This window comes from Rhododendron vialii, chromosome 13a, assembly GCF_030253575.1.
Source record: "Rhododendron vialii isolate Sample 1 chromosome 13a, ASM3025357v1".
In the NCBI taxonomy this organism is placed as follows: Eukaryota; Viridiplantae; Streptophyta; class Magnoliopsida; order Ericales; family Ericaceae; genus Rhododendron; species Rhododendron vialii.
The window spans coordinates 23,208,151-23,226,658 of NC_080569.1; the positions used below are offsets into that span (position 1 = coordinate 23,208,151).

The window sequence follows — 18,508 nt, forward strand, 5'->3', positions numbered from 1 at the left end:
TTGCGGACCGGACAAACAATTTGGGACGGAGGGAGTACCATTTATTTATTTTCAATAAACGTGAACTGTTGACGTACCTATTGATATCCAATTGAAATAACTACTATTTACAAGGACTTCATTCTTTGTGAGATTGAAAATATGAACGACTCTGTTCATTATTATGGATCTGGAATGAATTGAATCCAATTAAGATGAACGAAAACTGAACAAAGCCGGAGGAGGACAATAATTATACAATGCTCCTGGAGTATATGAACAGTGTACTCCCTCCTCTCGCTTAATATGTGGGTCTCACTTGTGTCCTCCGTGTGGCCCTCACATGTTATGCGAGAGGATGGAATATACTATTCATATACTTCGGGAGTATTGAATAATTTTCGCGAGAATTGGATCCCGCCACCTCTTTAACAAAATCAAACGAGGTCTCCAAATATTGTGGAAAAGACGAAAAGTGAGTCAGAGTAACGAATTTTTTATGGGTTGATTAGGATTGAATTCTTATAATATTGGCTTTATGGTTCGGCCTACACTTTCATGTACCAATTAAATCACTGAACGAAATTATCAGGAAAGGAAAGGAAAGATAACACACGCAAACAACTAAATTTAAAAAGTGATTAAGATGCAATAGGAGCACAATACTACTGAGTAGTAGAAAATGTGACGACATCACTTGGGTGATGTGATGTCATGTGGATGACAATATCATCCATCACCGATCTTTAGAGCATCTCCAACAGCCTCAACCTGTTTCTAGGCAGATTGGCTAGGAAAAATGAAATTATTTAATTTAGCTAGTCACCACTACCCGGCAACCTAGGCAAACAAGTTATTCAAATCCAAATAGCAATATTAAATTCAAGAACATCCCTTGCTGGCTTGCCTCTTGGCCTGCCAAACCCACCAACATCCTCACCGACAAAACCCACCTCACAACACCTCAAAACCATTCACAGAGAGAGAGCACCTCAAAACCCACCTCGCAGCATCAAAACCCACCTCCAAAATCTACCAATTTTGATTTTCATTTCGATTCATTGAAAATAAGCCGGAAAATCAACTCTCGCCGAAAAATTGATCTACTGAACGAAGGTCAAAAATTGCTGCTGATTGAACCTGATCTCAAGCTCAAAGCAAGTAAAATCAAGAAGAAGAAGAAGATGGGGGAGAGAGAGAGAGAGAGAGGGAGGCAAGCGAGCTGCAAAAATCTCGTCGGAGTATCTTGAAGTACAACAACTGTTCTCAACTTCGCCGGAGATAGCAGATCTAACTCATCGGTGTGAGAAATATCCCGTCGCCGATCTGTTTTAGGGGAGAAGGGCTCAAGCGAGCCTTCCGTACTCGCAGGGTGAGGCGAGGGTCTGGAGCGAGGGGCTTAACTGGCGAGGCTAAGTTGAGGTTGCTGGAAACGGAAAAGATGGAGTATTCTCGCTAGTTTGACCTCGCTGAAGGGTGAGACGAGGCTGATAGAGATGCTCTTAGCCAAGAAAAAAGTGGCAGAAGCGACAAGTCTGAGGGAGTAAAAGCTGCTCCTTAATTACACTTCGCCCCTTGTAGTTGTATATACTCTCTCTCTATATTCATGGGGAGAAAGTATGATTTAAAATTCTTCCTCCATAAATAGGAGGGGAAATTATACTACCCGTTCAAACCATCACGCATAGGATAAAAAAAAGAAAAAAACTATCACACAGACTCACTTTGTCCTCTTAAACTTGTAAATCTAACAGTTAACCCCTTCATTTATGAATCGATTTGCACCCAAGGCCTGCCTTTTGCAATCTGTTATTGTTTTGGATGGAAGGTGGTGATTCGATGACTGGAGCTCGAATATGGGACTATTTTGCCCTCATCTTCCCGTTTTGAATGAAGAAACCCTAACAAAGAATGGATCTCTCTCTCACACCGCGTGTGGTATGGATGGAAGTATTTCGAGTGCAATTGCAAAAATGATCTTCCTTAACTTTCCCATCGACATCCCAAAACCCATCAAGGCATGTGTTTTCATTCGTCAAGGTGGCGTTTACCCACCTTTTGGCGTTGCTCGCTACAGGAATTCGAGGCCGATGCCGTCGATGCAGATGTGCTGGAGCTCTTATAGGATCTTGCTCAGCTCGTCCACCGAGTCACCCACCTGTCGATGCAATCCCTCAACCCGAATTGCTCTTTCTTGCTTCTAGTTCAAACAATGGTTAAGTAGCAGAAGACTTTTCGGGCTCAGGTTAGGCTGACTTTGACAGTAGGCTGGGCTAGGTTCCTTGGGGTGTTGACGAAGAGTTTGATTTCCTTGCCAATCTAGTGATGCACAATCCAAAGGTGGGCGTTGATGTTGAAGATGCCTAGGCCGAAGAGCTCATATAGGACGGAGTTGAATCGGGAGCCCTTGACGTAGTTGGAAAGTAGGAGCAGAGGAGGTGATTAACAACGGTGGGGAGGGCGGTGCAGACGTCTTTGAGGAAGCCGAGGAGGCTGTTGACTTAAATGGTAAGGCATGGGTGGGTAGGGGTGGAGATGAGGTGGGTGACCCAGTCGTGGAAGCGATGACGGAGGAAGGAGATGAGGTTGCCGAGATGGGGTAAGATTAGGGGGATGGGGTTTTGGTGGTGGCCATGGAGGAAAACCTCTCATTATATATATCTACAAATAGATCTATACTGCATATTATGGGGATAAGGGTAATTATGCAACTTCATTCAATTTGTTCACAAAGTAAAGGGGATTCCAATTATGAATAGTTCAAGGAGGTTAGGTGTTGAAATTTAAAGTTAAGGGGTGCAAAGTGCCACCGGATGATAGTTCAAGGGGGTTTAATATAATTTCCCTCGAAATAGGAGTTAGTTTCCTGCAATAGCGAATTGATAGAGTTACAATTGTAAAGAGTGAGGAAAAGAGGTTGTAAGAAATATTCTCAATAATATTAGATGGTCCCAAATACCAATCTTTTCTTGATATAATTCCTAAAGTAATTATCTTTTCTATATCAGGTTTCTTGCAATTGCTTTAACTTTCTAACAGAAAAGGCGTTATTCGAATACTAAGTATTAAGTAACTACTAATTTTTCGCTCAATAAAGAGCACATAATTCACTACCAAGCAAGTTCTTGGGTAACTATTTCATCCCAGTTTCATGCCTAACATGGGGCTACAAATAACACTTGCATAGACATGATCTTCAGGTATGAACATTACATATCATATCCAAAACTCCAGATACAAGAAGATGGCTAATGAGATTATGACAGTATTCATCCTTGTCATCTATTAGGGAACCTATGACTTTGCAACAATGTTGGATAAATAATCCAAGAGAATTACTGCTTTGTTCGGCTTCAACAAGGGGTATCAAAGTTTCTTATAAACTAGACATACCACCATGGCCAATGAAAACTCCGTTGTGGATGACACAACAATCAACTAATGCACAATTACTGAGTGCAACATTATAGCTGGAGGAGACGTAGTACAAGAATTGAATAATAAAAAACATGAGACAACTATATCGTTAAAACAGAGGATGAAATGTATGTGGATGCGCATGCTCGGCTCGCAGTTCAAGCAATGAAGAAAAGGTTAATTGGTCTTATGATTCTGAATATTCATTCAACCATGGGAAACTTGCTGATGCATGCCTAGACAAGAACCTAAAAGGCTACAAAGAATAGCCTCTCCACAGTGGCAACCATAACTTCCCACCCATCATAACTGCAATCTGAACCCAGATAATGTGAAAATCTAAGTAAATAGCAAAATGAACCCAGATAAACAGTAGAGAATACCATAGTAAAACACTGAGAATGAACACTGAAAAACACCGATATATGCCTCATGCGAGGGTTCAGCAGCAGCCTACAAATCCTGTTAGCAAGATAAATGTCATCACATTCTTCTTTTTGACAAGTTTGTCATAGGGATCGCCTACCCTAACCCCCAATGCATCAAGTACTTGTCTCATACAAACTAAAGTGGGTACTGGAGGAGTGGAAACGGAAAATTTTAATTCTTGATCCACCCCTTGAGTGTTGGACTATCACCTGAACAACCCAGTTGGCTAAAAACTGTTAACATAATTGGGTTGAGAAAGAGGCGTGTTAAGCTTAAAAAGCACCCTTATAGTCGTCAGAGGCGATTTCACAAACAGTTGCCGGGCAGAGAACAATTGTCTGGAGAAAAACACCAGACCCACCAAAAAAATATCAGAGCCACCCAAAATTGGGTGCATTAAGTGTCGGTTTCACATACCTCTAGGTCCATGGGTGAATACTGTACACACTATACAGTATGGCTCTTTTCTTTTGCTTTTTTTTGAACCGAGTATGACTCTCTTTCTAAGAATACAAACTTTTAATTTTTTTTCCTTTGACATAAAAATGTGAAGAGCAGAGAGCTAGATCAAACCAAGTAGACAAAAGTTCTTATTAAGCATAAATGATACACTGCAATTCAAAAAGAAAAGCAAAATCAAATACTGCAGTTCAAAAAGAAAAGCAAAAAATGATAATACATAATTTTGCCAGAAAACCAAAAAAAGAAGAAAGAATTTGCTGACATATTATCGGGCTGATACATCTGAAATAGTCATCTCGTTCGCTGAGACTAAGTTAGCATTTGGTGAGGCTTGACATGATTTTAACACCAAACGCCCAACAGAAAATGCTGGTTGTGTTGGTTTAGGCAGTGTCACACTATCGCTTCCCAATGTAATAACTATAGTTGACATTGTCGGTCTGTCTGCGGGATCTTCTTGGACGCACAACAATCCGAGATGGATACACTTCAACACTTCTGTTTCTACACATGAATCCACAAGTAATGGGTCCATCAGGTTCAATACTCCTTCACCTTTGCACCATAAATTCCACGCCTATTGACAATTTGAAAGTAATGAAATTAGAAGTAGGAGTTAATAATATGGCACTTAGTTTAGGGATGGAGAGACGAGTAGGAATCTAGCTAGGAACATACATAAGTGAGTAGGCTGTGACCATGCTCAGAAAGGTAAAAGCCGCTGTTCCTTTTCCCACTTATAATCTCTAATAAGAGAACTCCGAAACTGAAGACATCAGATTTAACAGAAAATAGTCCTTCCATAGCATACTCTGGAGCCATATATCCACTGTAGTTGATAATTTATCAAAAAGATAATAAGGAGAGATGGTTAAACAAGTTATACATGCATAAGTTGGAAAACAAAGAGGCTTACTATGTGCCAACAACTCTGTTTGTGTTGGCTTCACTTTGGTTTCCACCAAAAATCCTTGCCATTCCGAAGTCTGATATCTTGGGATTCATTTCTCGATCTAACAGAATGTTGCTAACTTTAAGGTCCCTATGAATTATTCTAAGTCGAGAATCCTCGTGCAGATACAGAAGGCCTCGAGCTATCCCATTAATTATGAGAAAACGTCTCTTCCAGTCTAGTTCTGCAGCTTTAGTTGAATCTAACATAGAAACAAATAACATTCGAGTTGATTAAGAGAAGTCTTGTTTGGGTTTGATAGCAAATGTCTTGTCGAGTAATGAGTGGCCATTTCAGAGAGATTCCATACCAAAGAGGAAGAAATCTAAGCTTTTGTTGGGCATGTATTCATAGATTAGCATTAACTCGTTCCCCTCCAAGCAACAGCCTAAGAGTCTGACAAGATTCCTATGTTGTAGTCTAGCAATTAAAGATATTTCGTTCTTGAACTCTTGCAGCCCTTGGCCGGAATTTCTTGAGAGCCTCTTTACTGCAATTTCCTTCCCATCTGATAATGTACCCTGCAAATAATTTCCAACCGATGCAATGCGTTCGAATTAGGATCATGAATTTCAATTACTTATTCCACTACGGAGGCATTGTTCTCGGGAAAAGCCTCTTTTAGCTCCAAATTTAGATTTTGTTTTAAAAAACGTGGCAACACACTGCAAATTTAGACTAGATAAAATCAAAATCTGCAGATTCAGCAGCAAAAGTACCTTGTAAACTGGACCAAATCCACCTTCTCCAAGCTTATTTTCTTCAGAAAATTGCTTCGTAGCTACTAGTATAATATCTAACTGAATTGAAGGGAAGTCCTGTGATTTTGCGGGATTTTCTCCATTCGAATTCTCAGTGTTGTAATCATCAACAATTCTTCCTTCCGCTAGGTCAAGTAATTGAACTTCAAAGCTATTTTCTTTCTCTTCTGTGGAGAACTATACAGTTAGCTAGCTATACATACACGCCGAGATATTGTGAGAGTAAAAATTGTGGTTTTTGCTAAGTGGGAGTAACAACTAGAAGACTCTTGTTACGTACCTTTCGCTGTTCTTTTACTTCTCCTTTGGTAGTAGATATTAGAACCAAGCAGCACCACCACGACCACCACCACGACGGACGCTGATATACTTACACCGATTTTAATGATGTTTCCTTTTTTCCCTTCAAAACAGATGGTAATGTTTCAATCTTTGTGTAAATCGTGACCCTTTTATTAACAGCGGTCTAATGATCATAAAAATAAGATCCCAGCATAACCAAAAGATGGGTATTACAAGATGTGCAGACAACAAGGCCCCCTTCTTCTTCTTCTTCTTCTTCTTCTTCTTCTTTTTTAATTTGAAGAGGGCAACAACGCCAAATTATAATTGCTTGCTCTGTGGGGTTTACATCTTTATATTCTTAAGAAATTGGGCAAAATTTATGCACTTCCAAGGTTCGGGATGATAGATATATAAACCTTCCTTCAGAATGTCCTCGGTATTTGCTGGTTCTAAAACAGATCTGTTTGCTGTAGTTTATCATGCAATTACAAGATCACTTTCAGTGCTCCTATTTCAGATATACTGAAATTCAGTTCTCAAATTATCTGCTACGTACGGTTCTTATTCCAAAAGAAAAAATATTACAAAAAAAGCATCTGTTATTAGGGTTGCATTATGTCAAATTGTGCATAATGATTAACTATACCTCTTATGCTATTGCTCTCATGGTTGAGGCAAAAACCACAATCTAATAGCGTACTAGTTTTTTTATTTTATTTTATTTTGTAGTATAGGGTGACCAAGCTACTTGCGCGCGCTCTTCAAACTAATACTTACAGAACCTTCTCACAGCCGTTTTGCAAGCTAAATTCTGGGGGAGGTGGCCCAAGAGTTACTGCAAGTAGAATCGAACCTTATACCTTATGAACCTCTAAATTTCAGGGCAAGACCACCGAACCAACCCGTTGGAGTTTGATTGCATATAGTTGTTTTGAAGAACGTTAAGTGTGGTGTATTATTCTACATTTTCTCAAAAGAACATTCTCATTAAGAACAAGAAGTAAGAATATGACATTCACGATTATTTAACGAGCCCAACGGGTTGCCTAAAAAAACCCTGTGCTGGGTCTACCGTCCACCCAACAGAATCCTAATTAATCGCGTTTCCAGAATAAAAAGGCAACCGAAATTATTTGGGGCTAGCTAGAATAAGGCATTGCGTTAGGACCGATCGAGTCTTTCACCTATACAAAAAAAAAAACTAGTAGTAATACATAAATACCGCAGTTGTAACAATTTTAGGTACTTAGGACCAAAAATTAATTAATAATTACGAACGGGCAAAGCTCATACCGTAGTAGTGACAGATTATAGCTAAGGTTACTGGACAACTTTAGAAGCTGGAAAATTAAATTCCAAATCCAAGCTTTACAAAATAAAGTTTTACCAGGGCCGCTTGTAGTTGTAGTACTAGGAGGAGGAGGAGGAGGGGGAGGAGGGACAACTGGCGAAGGGGGCGATGGTGCGGCACCGAGGCTAGCATTGTAAAACGGGTACATCTCATACCTGACAATACAACTCCCAAACAACACTCTCCCTCCAACTTTGCCAGCACAATACTTCGAAAACCGCGAGATACATATCCGGAGGCAGTTATTGCAATCAGAATCAGACAAATCTGGCGTGCATTGTGCTAGTCCATACACCGATTGAACTGATGAGAAGTTGGCTTTTGCAGTCGCAAACTTCTTGCCTGAGTGATCACTCGATGCCCGATCGGTTATATTGGTCATTACCTTTACAAGTGTATAAAGTTCATACTATTGGTTAGTGAATTGAAGTGGTTTGCCAAAAGTTGAAAGTAGCTAGGTTTCAGACTTAAAATCAATTTTTTGACATACACACTTGCACAGGAAAGAAAGAAATTAACCAAACTAAATTACTAGAAGGACAAGAGATTAAGGCCTCTCATACTCCATCCCAGCTGGTGGCAGACGCAAAAATTGATAAAGCGGGAGCCAACGATAAAATTACTTATGATTTTGAAAGGATTATGGTGAAAAAAAAGGTCAATTTTCGTTTTGAAGAGAAGAAAGTAAAATTATCAATTTTGTGAAGGGGATAAAATATTAAAACGTACTCTAGATAACAAGATATACTAATTTGGAGAGTGCAAATCTTCCTCGACCACACCCTGTCCTTTAATTATAGTGGCACTCACTACAAGGCCCAAATTTAACTTAAAATTATACTTATACAAAACTAAGGTTTTGTAAAAAAAATTTACATGGTAAATATTTTACTTTGTAAAACATTTTACTCCTACATTGAAACAAATGGAGACTAAGTGTATGTTCAGTTGTCCCTCATGTCCGAACATCTAACCAACGAAGTTGGGATTTTATTTAACACAAAACAAGTTGATTTGCCAAAACATAACGCCATCGACTATCTTACTCAGGGGATGATAAGGCTACCGGTCAGTAGCCTGCTAAGACTCTTTCTAGTTTCAACTGCTTTCTCTCCTTGTGCAGAGCCCGTCGGCCTAGAGCTCATTCCGTGCTATGCGTAATATATAAATTGGGTAAATTTCACTGACCTCCCCTGAGGTTTCTAACAAAGACAAAAACCTCTCCTGAGGTTTTTGAAATGTCACTGACCTCCCTTCCCTTGCTTTACCTGACAATGTGCAAATACCCCCTTCTGTTAGTTAGACTTCAAACGGTGTCTAATTTGGGGTTTGGATGACTTAAATACCCCTCCTTTCCTGAAACCAAACACCATCTTCTACCTCTGATATCACTCACAGCTAACGCCATGCGATATCCAATAGAAAAATGGAAATTAGTTGGCTTTTTCTCGAAAACCATATTTAAACCATATTAGTTGAAAACTCAATTCTTTTTCCGTATATACACTAAGGCATAACTTTAAGAACAAAATTTAGTTTTGTCACTATTTGAATTGTTTTCGCATTTGTTAGTTTTGCGCCAAACTTTTGTGACTTATTGATTCGTCTTAATGAGACGAATCAGAAAAGTAAATTTTTTTTACTTTTACCCAAATATTTTGAATAAGGACCACTTTCAAGTAAAAAAAGTAAAAAAAAAAAGACTTTTTTTTTTACTTAAAAGTGGTCTTTATTAAAAATATTAGGGTAAAAGTAAAAAAAAAAAAAAAGTTTTCGGATTTGTCTTGGCGAGACAAATTGGAAAACTAAAAAAAATGAGGCACAAACTAACAAATGCAAAAAAAATTCAAATAAGGAGAAAAACAAAAAAGTGAGAAAAGTTATTAGTGGAATGGGATTGACAAAAAAAAAAATTAAAATTGAAAAACAATCAGTGATTGTGAAAACCCTCTACTTTTTTCCATATAGTCCATTGTCACCCATTGGATTGTCAACAACTACCCAACAATACAGGTCATCTCGTACTCATCCGTTTATGAAGGTATTTATCAAAAAAAAGTTTTTTGAAAACATCAAAAAGAAGTTCAGATTAATGAAAAAGAATTCAAAATGTAAAAAAAAAAAAAAAAGTGTATTTTTCCAATATTGACTATGAACCAAAGTAATCAACAAGTTCAAATTAATGAAAAAGAATTCAAAACGTAAAAAAACAAAAAAAGGGTATTTATCCAATATCGACTATGAACCAAAATAATCAATCCTGTACCGACCAGCATACCATTTTCTCTACTGGAACAGTACATACCGGTATCGGTGTATATCTAGGGGCTCGAACCCTGGCCTCCCACTTGCGGAGGACAAGAGTTACCAACTAAGACGGCGCCCATTGGTGTTTTAAAGATAAGTTGGAGATACTCTAATTTGAGTAAAAATTGAGTAAAAACTTCGGTATGAAACACTCCAATGAATGAACCCAAATCTAAGCACAAATTTGAGTGCAATTTTCATTACTGACAGTGTTGTAAATTTGGAAGGGGAAAAATAGCCTTACAAAATTTGAGCCTCCCTTGATCTAATTAAAAATTTGAGCAAATCCCAATTTGGTTTAAATTTGAGTAAATGAGTGGAGTGAATTTTTTAAAGAATTTTACTCAAATTTTGAGTTTGATAAAATAAAGGGTAAGGGTTGGAGATGCTCCCTCCGTCTCAAATTAAATATCCCTTACGATTTTTCATACATTTTTAAACCCCAAAGAAATATACTTCTACATATTATTTTTTTAATTTTTCTTATATCAAATTAAAGTACCCAATGAGCACATTATTTTGGTGTAAAAAATAAAAAAAAATCTGTAAAAGTATATTTTTTTAGAGTTTGAAAATGTACAAAAAATCATAAGGGACATTTAAATTGGGACGGAGAGAGTAGTTAATTATTCATATTATCTTACTTAAATATAATGGTACTTTGCATTTATTGTTTATATACAGACACATTTATTATATATAGTATGTGCAAACACAAAAGAGGATGAGGTGTTGTGGTGGAGGTAGAGTGTCACATCCCAAAAAAAATGAGAAATGACCGGCCGTGAACCATGAGGCCAATCCATGGAACACGCAGCCTGATTAAATCAAAGTAACTGAAAATCAAATGATCCCTTTTTCGTTATTAATCAAATCAAATGCCAAATGTGTCTCAATCATAAACATGGGGTACAACCATCCCATGAACTAAACAATAACCAGTAATTCAACAATAATAAAAAGAATTCATTATTTGACAATTGTTTTGAATGCGGAAGCGATTTATTAAAATAAAACCAAGATGAGACACCCTAAGGAGGTCAAACAAAAGAATCCCCGAGATGCCGCCAGAGTCCTTCCCTAACTCCCCAACTTGCCATTAAATCATAATTTGGCATACGAGGTGTCCATCAGAATAATAAATTAATCAATAAAGCCTTTAACCAATGAACATTCTTAGTGGTGATCACAATAATAACTCCATCAACAATGGAGAACCACAATCAAACAGTACTATGGCCAGAATAAATCTCAACAAAATTGGATCCAATATCGAACTTAGAGTCACCAGGGTTGGCAGCCCATGGTACTTTTCCCTAAGACGATCCGGCGAAAGGAAGCCGTTGAGCATTAGGGTCACCGGCCTAACACGGTCTTTTCCCCAATGGCCAGGGTCACCAACACGAGAAGGAATAAGTTCCCTGGACTTCCGAAATAAATGTTCCTATTAATATCCACCAAGTTCTCACCAAAAAGAATATTAACAATTGATCTCAAAAAATTCATTGCATGCCAATTTATAGAACAACTTGTAAATAGTTTTGAGTCTCCGAATAACATTCATATAAATTTCTGAAAAAAAATACTTTTAAGGGACACAGGAAACTTTCGAAAATACGTAACATACTTAACTACTCACCTGAGTCCAAAGCTAAAGCAATCAAACAACGCAAAAAGAGGCTAACCCGATCACAAACCAGCCACGCGAAGTCAAGCGTCCTTGCGGCTTCTCCTTTTCTCACACAAAGTTCTTTCAACTTCTTATCTCAGACGTTCTCTCCAAATAAAAACCCTATACCGTGAAAACATCTCCTAACTTTCTACAATTACCCACTGCTCCCTATATTATAGTTAATTCGACTAAGATAGAACGTAACACAATTAATAAAATTACCAATCGGTACCACTTATTTTATCCAAAATCAATCTCATACCCCAAATATAATAAACGCGACATCAATATTCATAGCGCGCACAAATTAATTAGTTGGGACCCAATCATAACACTAGTTAATAACGGCAATATAACCACTTAAATAAATGAAAAATGCTAGGCCGTAACATAGAGTGTTATCATGGAGTGAAGCTACACGTGGGGTTCACTGTGAAAGTGGTGTTTGGTTATGGTGGGAATAGGTTGTGGGAAGGTTAATCTTGTCATCTTATAACCACTAAAAGATGCTAACATCATTGCTTTCCGTTAAATATCTAACAGAAAGTTAAGTGAAGGGGGCATTTGCACATTGTCAGGTAAAGCAAGGTAGGTAAGTGATATTTTAAAAACCTCAAAAGAGGTTTTTGTCTTTGTCAGAAACCTCAGGGGAGGTCAGTGAAATTTACCCATATAAATCCCATTCCCTTTTTGGCGGCTAGAGCGAGGTGGACTGCTGTGGCTCTCTCTTTTCATTCTCTTTTATTTTACGCTTTACTCTAAGAAAAGACAAAACCGAACAAAAATTATTTGGGGAGAAGCCATTTTTTCTCTTCTCAGATGCCATTTGAGGCAGAGGCATCGACGTACATTGATCGTGTTAACTTTATGTTGTCATCCATATATCCGTATAATTGTGTCAAGCTTGAATAAAATGTGTTCACGTTTTTTTAGTGAATTTCTACTTCTTTTTTGATTTTTTTTTCTCCACTTGAACTTTTAAACTTCAGCACCCTTAGAAAAACGGGAGACCTAAAAATCCGTCTTTATTGCCCTCTTCATTTATAATTTCATCATGTTCTTTTCAACAACTTATGATTTCGTCGTTCTCATACTTTTAATTCCGATATTGCCCTTTGAGTGTTGTTAATTGTATATATGTATATATTTTAAACCATATATGCAATACAAGCTTTTCGATTTCATGGTAAATTAATTGTAGCATTTATCATGAAATATGTTTATATGTTCCTATCATTTCATGGTTAATTATTTGGAAAATTTACCATGAAACTAGTCCGTCGAAATCTGTTAGGTCGCTACTCAGGTCAATTCATATCAGGATAGTTTGGGATTTACATCCTAAAATTCTTGTCTTATATAGACAAGAATTTTGGGATGTAAATTACTTATATTTATATCTTAAAATTCTTGGCCTATATAGACAAGAATTTTGGGATGTAAACACATTCCAAACTATTCTTATATGAATTGGTCCACGCAGCGGCCTAACAGATTTCGCTGGACTAGTTTCATGGTAAACAGTTCAAATAATTAAACATGAAATAGTTTCATGATAAATGGTCCAAATAATTAACCATGAAATGATAGGAACATACAAACATATTTCATGGTAAATGCTACAAATAATTTACCGTGAAATCGAAAAGCTTGTATCTCATTTAATTGCAGAGATTGATATTCATCACAATCCTTTTAATTTAGAAAACCATAAATGTATACTCCTATATCTATATAGATATCATAATAAAGGGGTAATAAGGGTAATTCAAGCATTGAAATGATGAAAACATAAGCATGCAAAGTGAGCGAGATGAATTCTTACAAGGCATGAATAAAAAGGATAATTATTTAAATTTTCCTAGAAAAACTCTCTCCATCCACCATTGTTCCAAGCATGGTTGGCTTCTTGAAAAATGTGCAAGGAACGATTTTTTGATATGAACTTAGGAAGATGCGACAAAATAGGGGGCGGTCTAAGATTTTTTAGTTTAGCAGTAGTGACAACAAAACGTAAATAATTTTTTGTTTTTTGTATATAAATCTTACGTAAATTAATATATATATATATATATATATATGTATTTATTGATTGAAGTTATGAAACAGGTCAAAATAGGGGGCGGTCTAAGATTTTTTAGTTTAGCAGTAGTGACAACAAAACGTAAATAATTTTTTGTTTTTTGTATATAAATCTTACGTAAATTAATATATATATATATATATATATATATATGTATTTATTGATTGAAGTTATGAAACATGTCATTGTCTGACCGCTTTCAAAGCAATTTGTTGGAATAGTATTGTTCCCAAACTTGGAATATTATTGTACGTTTGGGAACATGCAATCAATTTGGTAGTTGTAGGGTTCTCTCTACTTAGTTTTCTTCTTCTTTGCTCTATATAAATGTATCGGTGGCGTATCAAATATAGTACTGCAAAAGAAAGAAATAAGACAACACAAAGAAAAGAAACAGATAAAAGGGTAAAAAAATATGATCAATTTTTTTTTTCAAGAATTTTTTTGAATTTTCTTTTTAAAAAAGGCAAATGCTTAGGGGTGTCTCATGGCACTTGTTATGTGGGCCTCCTTTACGCAGCTTTACATTCTTCCGAAAGCAAAGGACTGATGGATCACATCACACAAAGTACTTTAATAGTATTTTACTAATATGTCCTTAGTTTTCTTAGTATTAACAAAATTACCATTAAACAACTGGCGGGTTTTTCTCCATTTCGGCGCCTTAGCAGTTTATTTTCTTTCAGAAATGATACCCACACAAATAACAAAAATGCTATGCGCACAACGATTGTATGGTTGTGTACCTAATTTTGACCATTCAGATGTATTTGAATGGTCTAAAGTTTAAAAAAACTCTTTTAGGAAAAAGTTTAACTTTTCCGGGAAAGAGTTTGGCTAATCATGGCCATTTATTACAGTAATGGATAGATAAAAATTGATTGTGTATTGTGTTTTACACAATTGTTGTATGTAGCACTCTTGCACAGATTAATAGGGAACTGATCGCGACGTGGGGCCCACTACGGGTTCCAAAAAAATGATTCGAGTCGTTTATTAAATTTAAAATATTTTTTCAAGGATCCCCGCGAAAAATTATCTGAATCCGATATCTATAAGTGCTTGATTCAATCATGTAACTTTCATTATTCTGAAATCCAAATGAAAAATTAAATAATTTTTAATCAAGAACTTATAAGGGTGAGTTCTCCTAAACTTAAAAAAAAAAAATTCAGTTGTTTTGTCCTTATTTGATTTTTTTTTTGCATTTGTTAGTTTTACGTCCATCTTTTATGGATTATTAATTCGTCTTGACAAGAAAAATTGGAAAAGTAAAAAAAATTACTTTTACCCAACTATTTGAGAAATAACCATTTTTTAGCAAAATAAATGAAATAAGTTTATTTATTTTCTGATTCATCTTGTCGAAATAAATCAATAATTCACAAAAGTTTGACGTAAAATTAACAAATGCAAAAAAAAAAAATCAAATAATGGAAAAAATAACTTATACTAAAATAAGTTTAGGTGAATTCACCCTAAGTATCGAATTCCTTTTTTCGGGACCAAACAAAAAAAAAGTATCAAATTAAGTTGATTTTTGGCGAGAATCCTGATTTTTTTTCTTTTTAGATTCATTTTGTCAAGACAAATTAATAATTTACAAAACATCAACTTAAAACTAACAAATAAAAAAATAAATAAGACAAAAATAATTCTAGAGAATTATGTAACCAAAATAGACCATAAGCTGGTATTTAATCAAATGAAGGCTATGATTAGAATTTAAAAAAAAACAATAGAAAAAAGAGAGCAAAACAAAGTTGCCGTATTGCGTTGTGGTGAGATTAGGAATAAAATAAAATCTTAACAAATGAAAATAAAAAAAGACAAACAAGTACACAGAGGAGGAGAGGGTAAATTTGGCAAATAAATGCAGCTCTCAAATACTCCTATGTCTGGTGCATCATTTCCAAGATGGCAGAAAAGAAGAAAGATTAATGACGCCTGGCAAGATGGAAGGAATTAAAGTACACAACTGACCATGTTAAGCGGTGCTGTAGTACACTCATTAGAGCATCTACATCAATGAAAATGTAAAAATGTTTATTAACAGTGTATTTTTTTCATTTTACCTACTCATATCTCTCTCTATACTATACCAATACTATTTATTTTACCTATTCTTTATTAAAACATAAATTTCGTATTTTCTGTTTTTCTTTTCTTCTTCTTTCCCCTTCTATTTGGAGGTTGAAATCCTAGCCGAAAGTTATACAGTTACATATATATGATACCTTATACGTATCTATAGCTATACACAAACCCATTTACACCTTCTCCAGCCATTTTAGACGCCACCCATGTGGGCTGGGAAAGATTGTACTCGATCATCAGAATTTTCGAATCGCAGATTTCAGAGGTGGGTTTTCAAAACATAGAACCCAGTAAACCCAAATCCTTCGTTGCAGAGTAAAAAGCAAGAGAGAGAAAGAGCATTCAAGAAAAAAACTAATTAAAAAAGGGTTTCATAGTGAACAGTTCTTCGGTACTTGTAGCGAAGAACTGTAGGTGGAGTAACTTTATCGACTTGTTTACAAAAGCTGGTGCAAGAGACTTTTTCTAATTTTGAGCAGCAAAAATAGCTAAAAAAGCTATTTTAGCTTATTTGATAAACTTGCTTTTAGCCGGATCGTTTAAAAAATATTATTTTAAAGGTTTTTGTTTTGTTTAGAATATTTTTTGAATATTTTTTTGAAAAAGTAGTATGTGTAATAAGTGGAGATAGATAAAGAGAGAAATGATTGAAAGAAAAAAAAATTTAGAAAGAATTTTTTAAAAATGCTTTTTAAAAAGAGAAGCAAACAAGGCATTCGTTTTGTAGATAGGACATTTTGGGATGGAGGGAGTAAAACAGTTCACAGTACCTTTTCCAAAACTTCATTTAAACGGGTCACATTCGTCACGTTCTGCAAATTCCACATATACCAACTTCCGGTCTCCGGAGCAGAAAAGATGGATAGCGTCAGGGACACATTGGAGTACCTCAGCATACATTGGTCGTACCAAATCGTGACCTGTTTTGCCCCGGGGCACTTTTCAACTACATCCCCAATAGCGTAAACGACGCAGTCTCGACACATGTTGGCTGAAACATCGCCGCGACAAAGGAAGAGGCCATAGGCGATGTCAGGGACGCTGCTGCCGGCGTTGAACTTGTGAAAGCCATTGGATACAGTGGAGTTGGAGGAGAGAACGGAGAAGAGGGTGTTGAGGTTTGTTTCGTAGGTGCTGTTCGGGGCGTAGGTACTGGTTGTGCTAAGATTTGTGTTCGGGCATTCTATGACCGGGTCAGCACCTTCGATTTTTGGGATGAGGCTGAGCAAGCAAATAGCGTAAACAAACAGAGCCACTTCGGGTATTTTGTGGAGGAATTTATCCATTGTAGAGCACCAGGGGCAGAGTTCAATTTTGATGAAAATGGAGATTAGGAGAGGGTGGAGAAGTAAGTGGTGGGGCGGGGAGGGGATATAATATAAGAAATCATGAGTGTAGCCCCGACGACTTGGAAGTGGGTCAATGAGGCTAGGCGTATTTTATTTCATAAATGTGATTAGGGCTGCAAACTGCTCACGGGTTGCTCGTGGCTCGGCTCCTTAAGGTTATATGGGTGGTTAAGAATTGACTCGTTTAGTAATCTAATCAAGCTCGACGTCAGGTTTTAGGCTCGTTCGGTAAACGAACCGACCTAAAAACTCAAAATCCCGATTCATTATATTGTAATCAGCTCATTTAAAGAGACTTATTTTTAATGTTTTATCCGGGTCTGTGGATGTCAATTTTGCCTATTGGGATTCTCATTTGTTTGATTTTTAGGCTTTCGCCTATCAGATTAATTAAACTTCTTTCCCTTGACCCAGGTATTTTTTTTTTTTTTTAGAATAGCAATGGGATATCTCCGATGACATTATAAAAATTGGATCAAAATTTGTTATTTCATCTTTTTTTTTTTTGGATAGGTAACAAAATTTTATTAAGTAACTCGACAAATGGTACGTCGAGGAAAGACCAAATACAAACCATGCAGGAAGAAGTACTGTAAAGACCTACAGAAAAGAAAAAAGAAAAGAAAATCCAAGGGGTCATTTCATCTTTTGGTCATTCAAGGGGTTACGTTGCTAGCATAATTAACATTGTAAAATCTCACAACGACCATTTTTAGTTCACAATAAAAAATTCTTCTTTAGGAGAGAGAGAGATAGAGAGAGAGTTGGGAATAGATGAGTTTGAACCATTATTAGTTGAAGAAAGCATGAACCTGCATGATTGGGTCGTTAATGACCCACAGTCCCACACGATTGGTTGTCTGTCAAATGAAGATAAAAGCACGCAATCCTTATTAAAAAAAATTCACATTTGTTAATTTTACGCTAAATTTTTATGTGATATGAGTTCGTCTCGGTGGGAGGAATTGAAAAAGAAAAACATTATGACTTTTACGTAAGTATTTTGGGAAATATATATCCAAGAATTAAGTTACCAAAAAATATATATATCCAAGGAAAATCCAAAAACTTACTTTTTGAGCTTTTTTTTGGATATATCCCAAAATACTTGTATAAAAGTCATAATTTTTGACTTTTCCGATTTCTCTCGTCAAGACGAAATTAAAATTTTTCATAAAATTAACAAACGCAAAAAAAAAATAAATAAAGATAATCAAAAAATTATGTTGTATAAGTTAATCACTAGGGTAAACATCCGAAAAATTAATAAGTGGCCACCGGAGTTCTTCGTCATCTCAAAGGCCTGTAAATGGCCGCCGGAGGGATCTTTCATGCCCAATAACTGAACCAAGACGAGATTCTAA

The 18,508-nt window shown here is 36.2% G+C and overlaps 1 protein-coding gene across 1 annotated transcript; it reads right to left on the reverse strand.

Annotated features, from left to right (window-relative positions):
* Window positions 1-4,390: 4,390 nt before the first annotated feature.
* LOC131314015 (cysteine-rich receptor-like protein kinase 15) lies at window positions 4,391-17,136 on the reverse strand. The gene is made up of 9 exons (XM_058342512.1): window positions 16,566-17,136; window positions 7,673-8,021; window positions 6,702-6,752; window positions 6,281-6,403; window positions 5,959-6,167; window positions 5,550-5,760; window positions 5,204-5,441; window positions 4,966-5,116; window positions 4,391-4,864 (listed from the first exon to the last, which is right to left on the reverse strand). Exons 1-9 carry the CDS (start codon window positions 17,079-17,081, stop codon window positions 4,553-4,555), a joined length of 2,160 nt encoding a protein of 719 aa, XP_058198495.1. The 5' UTR covers window positions 17,082-17,136; the 3' UTR covers window positions 4,391-4,552.
* Between the last annotated feature and the right edge of the window lie 1,372 nt (window positions 17,137-18,508).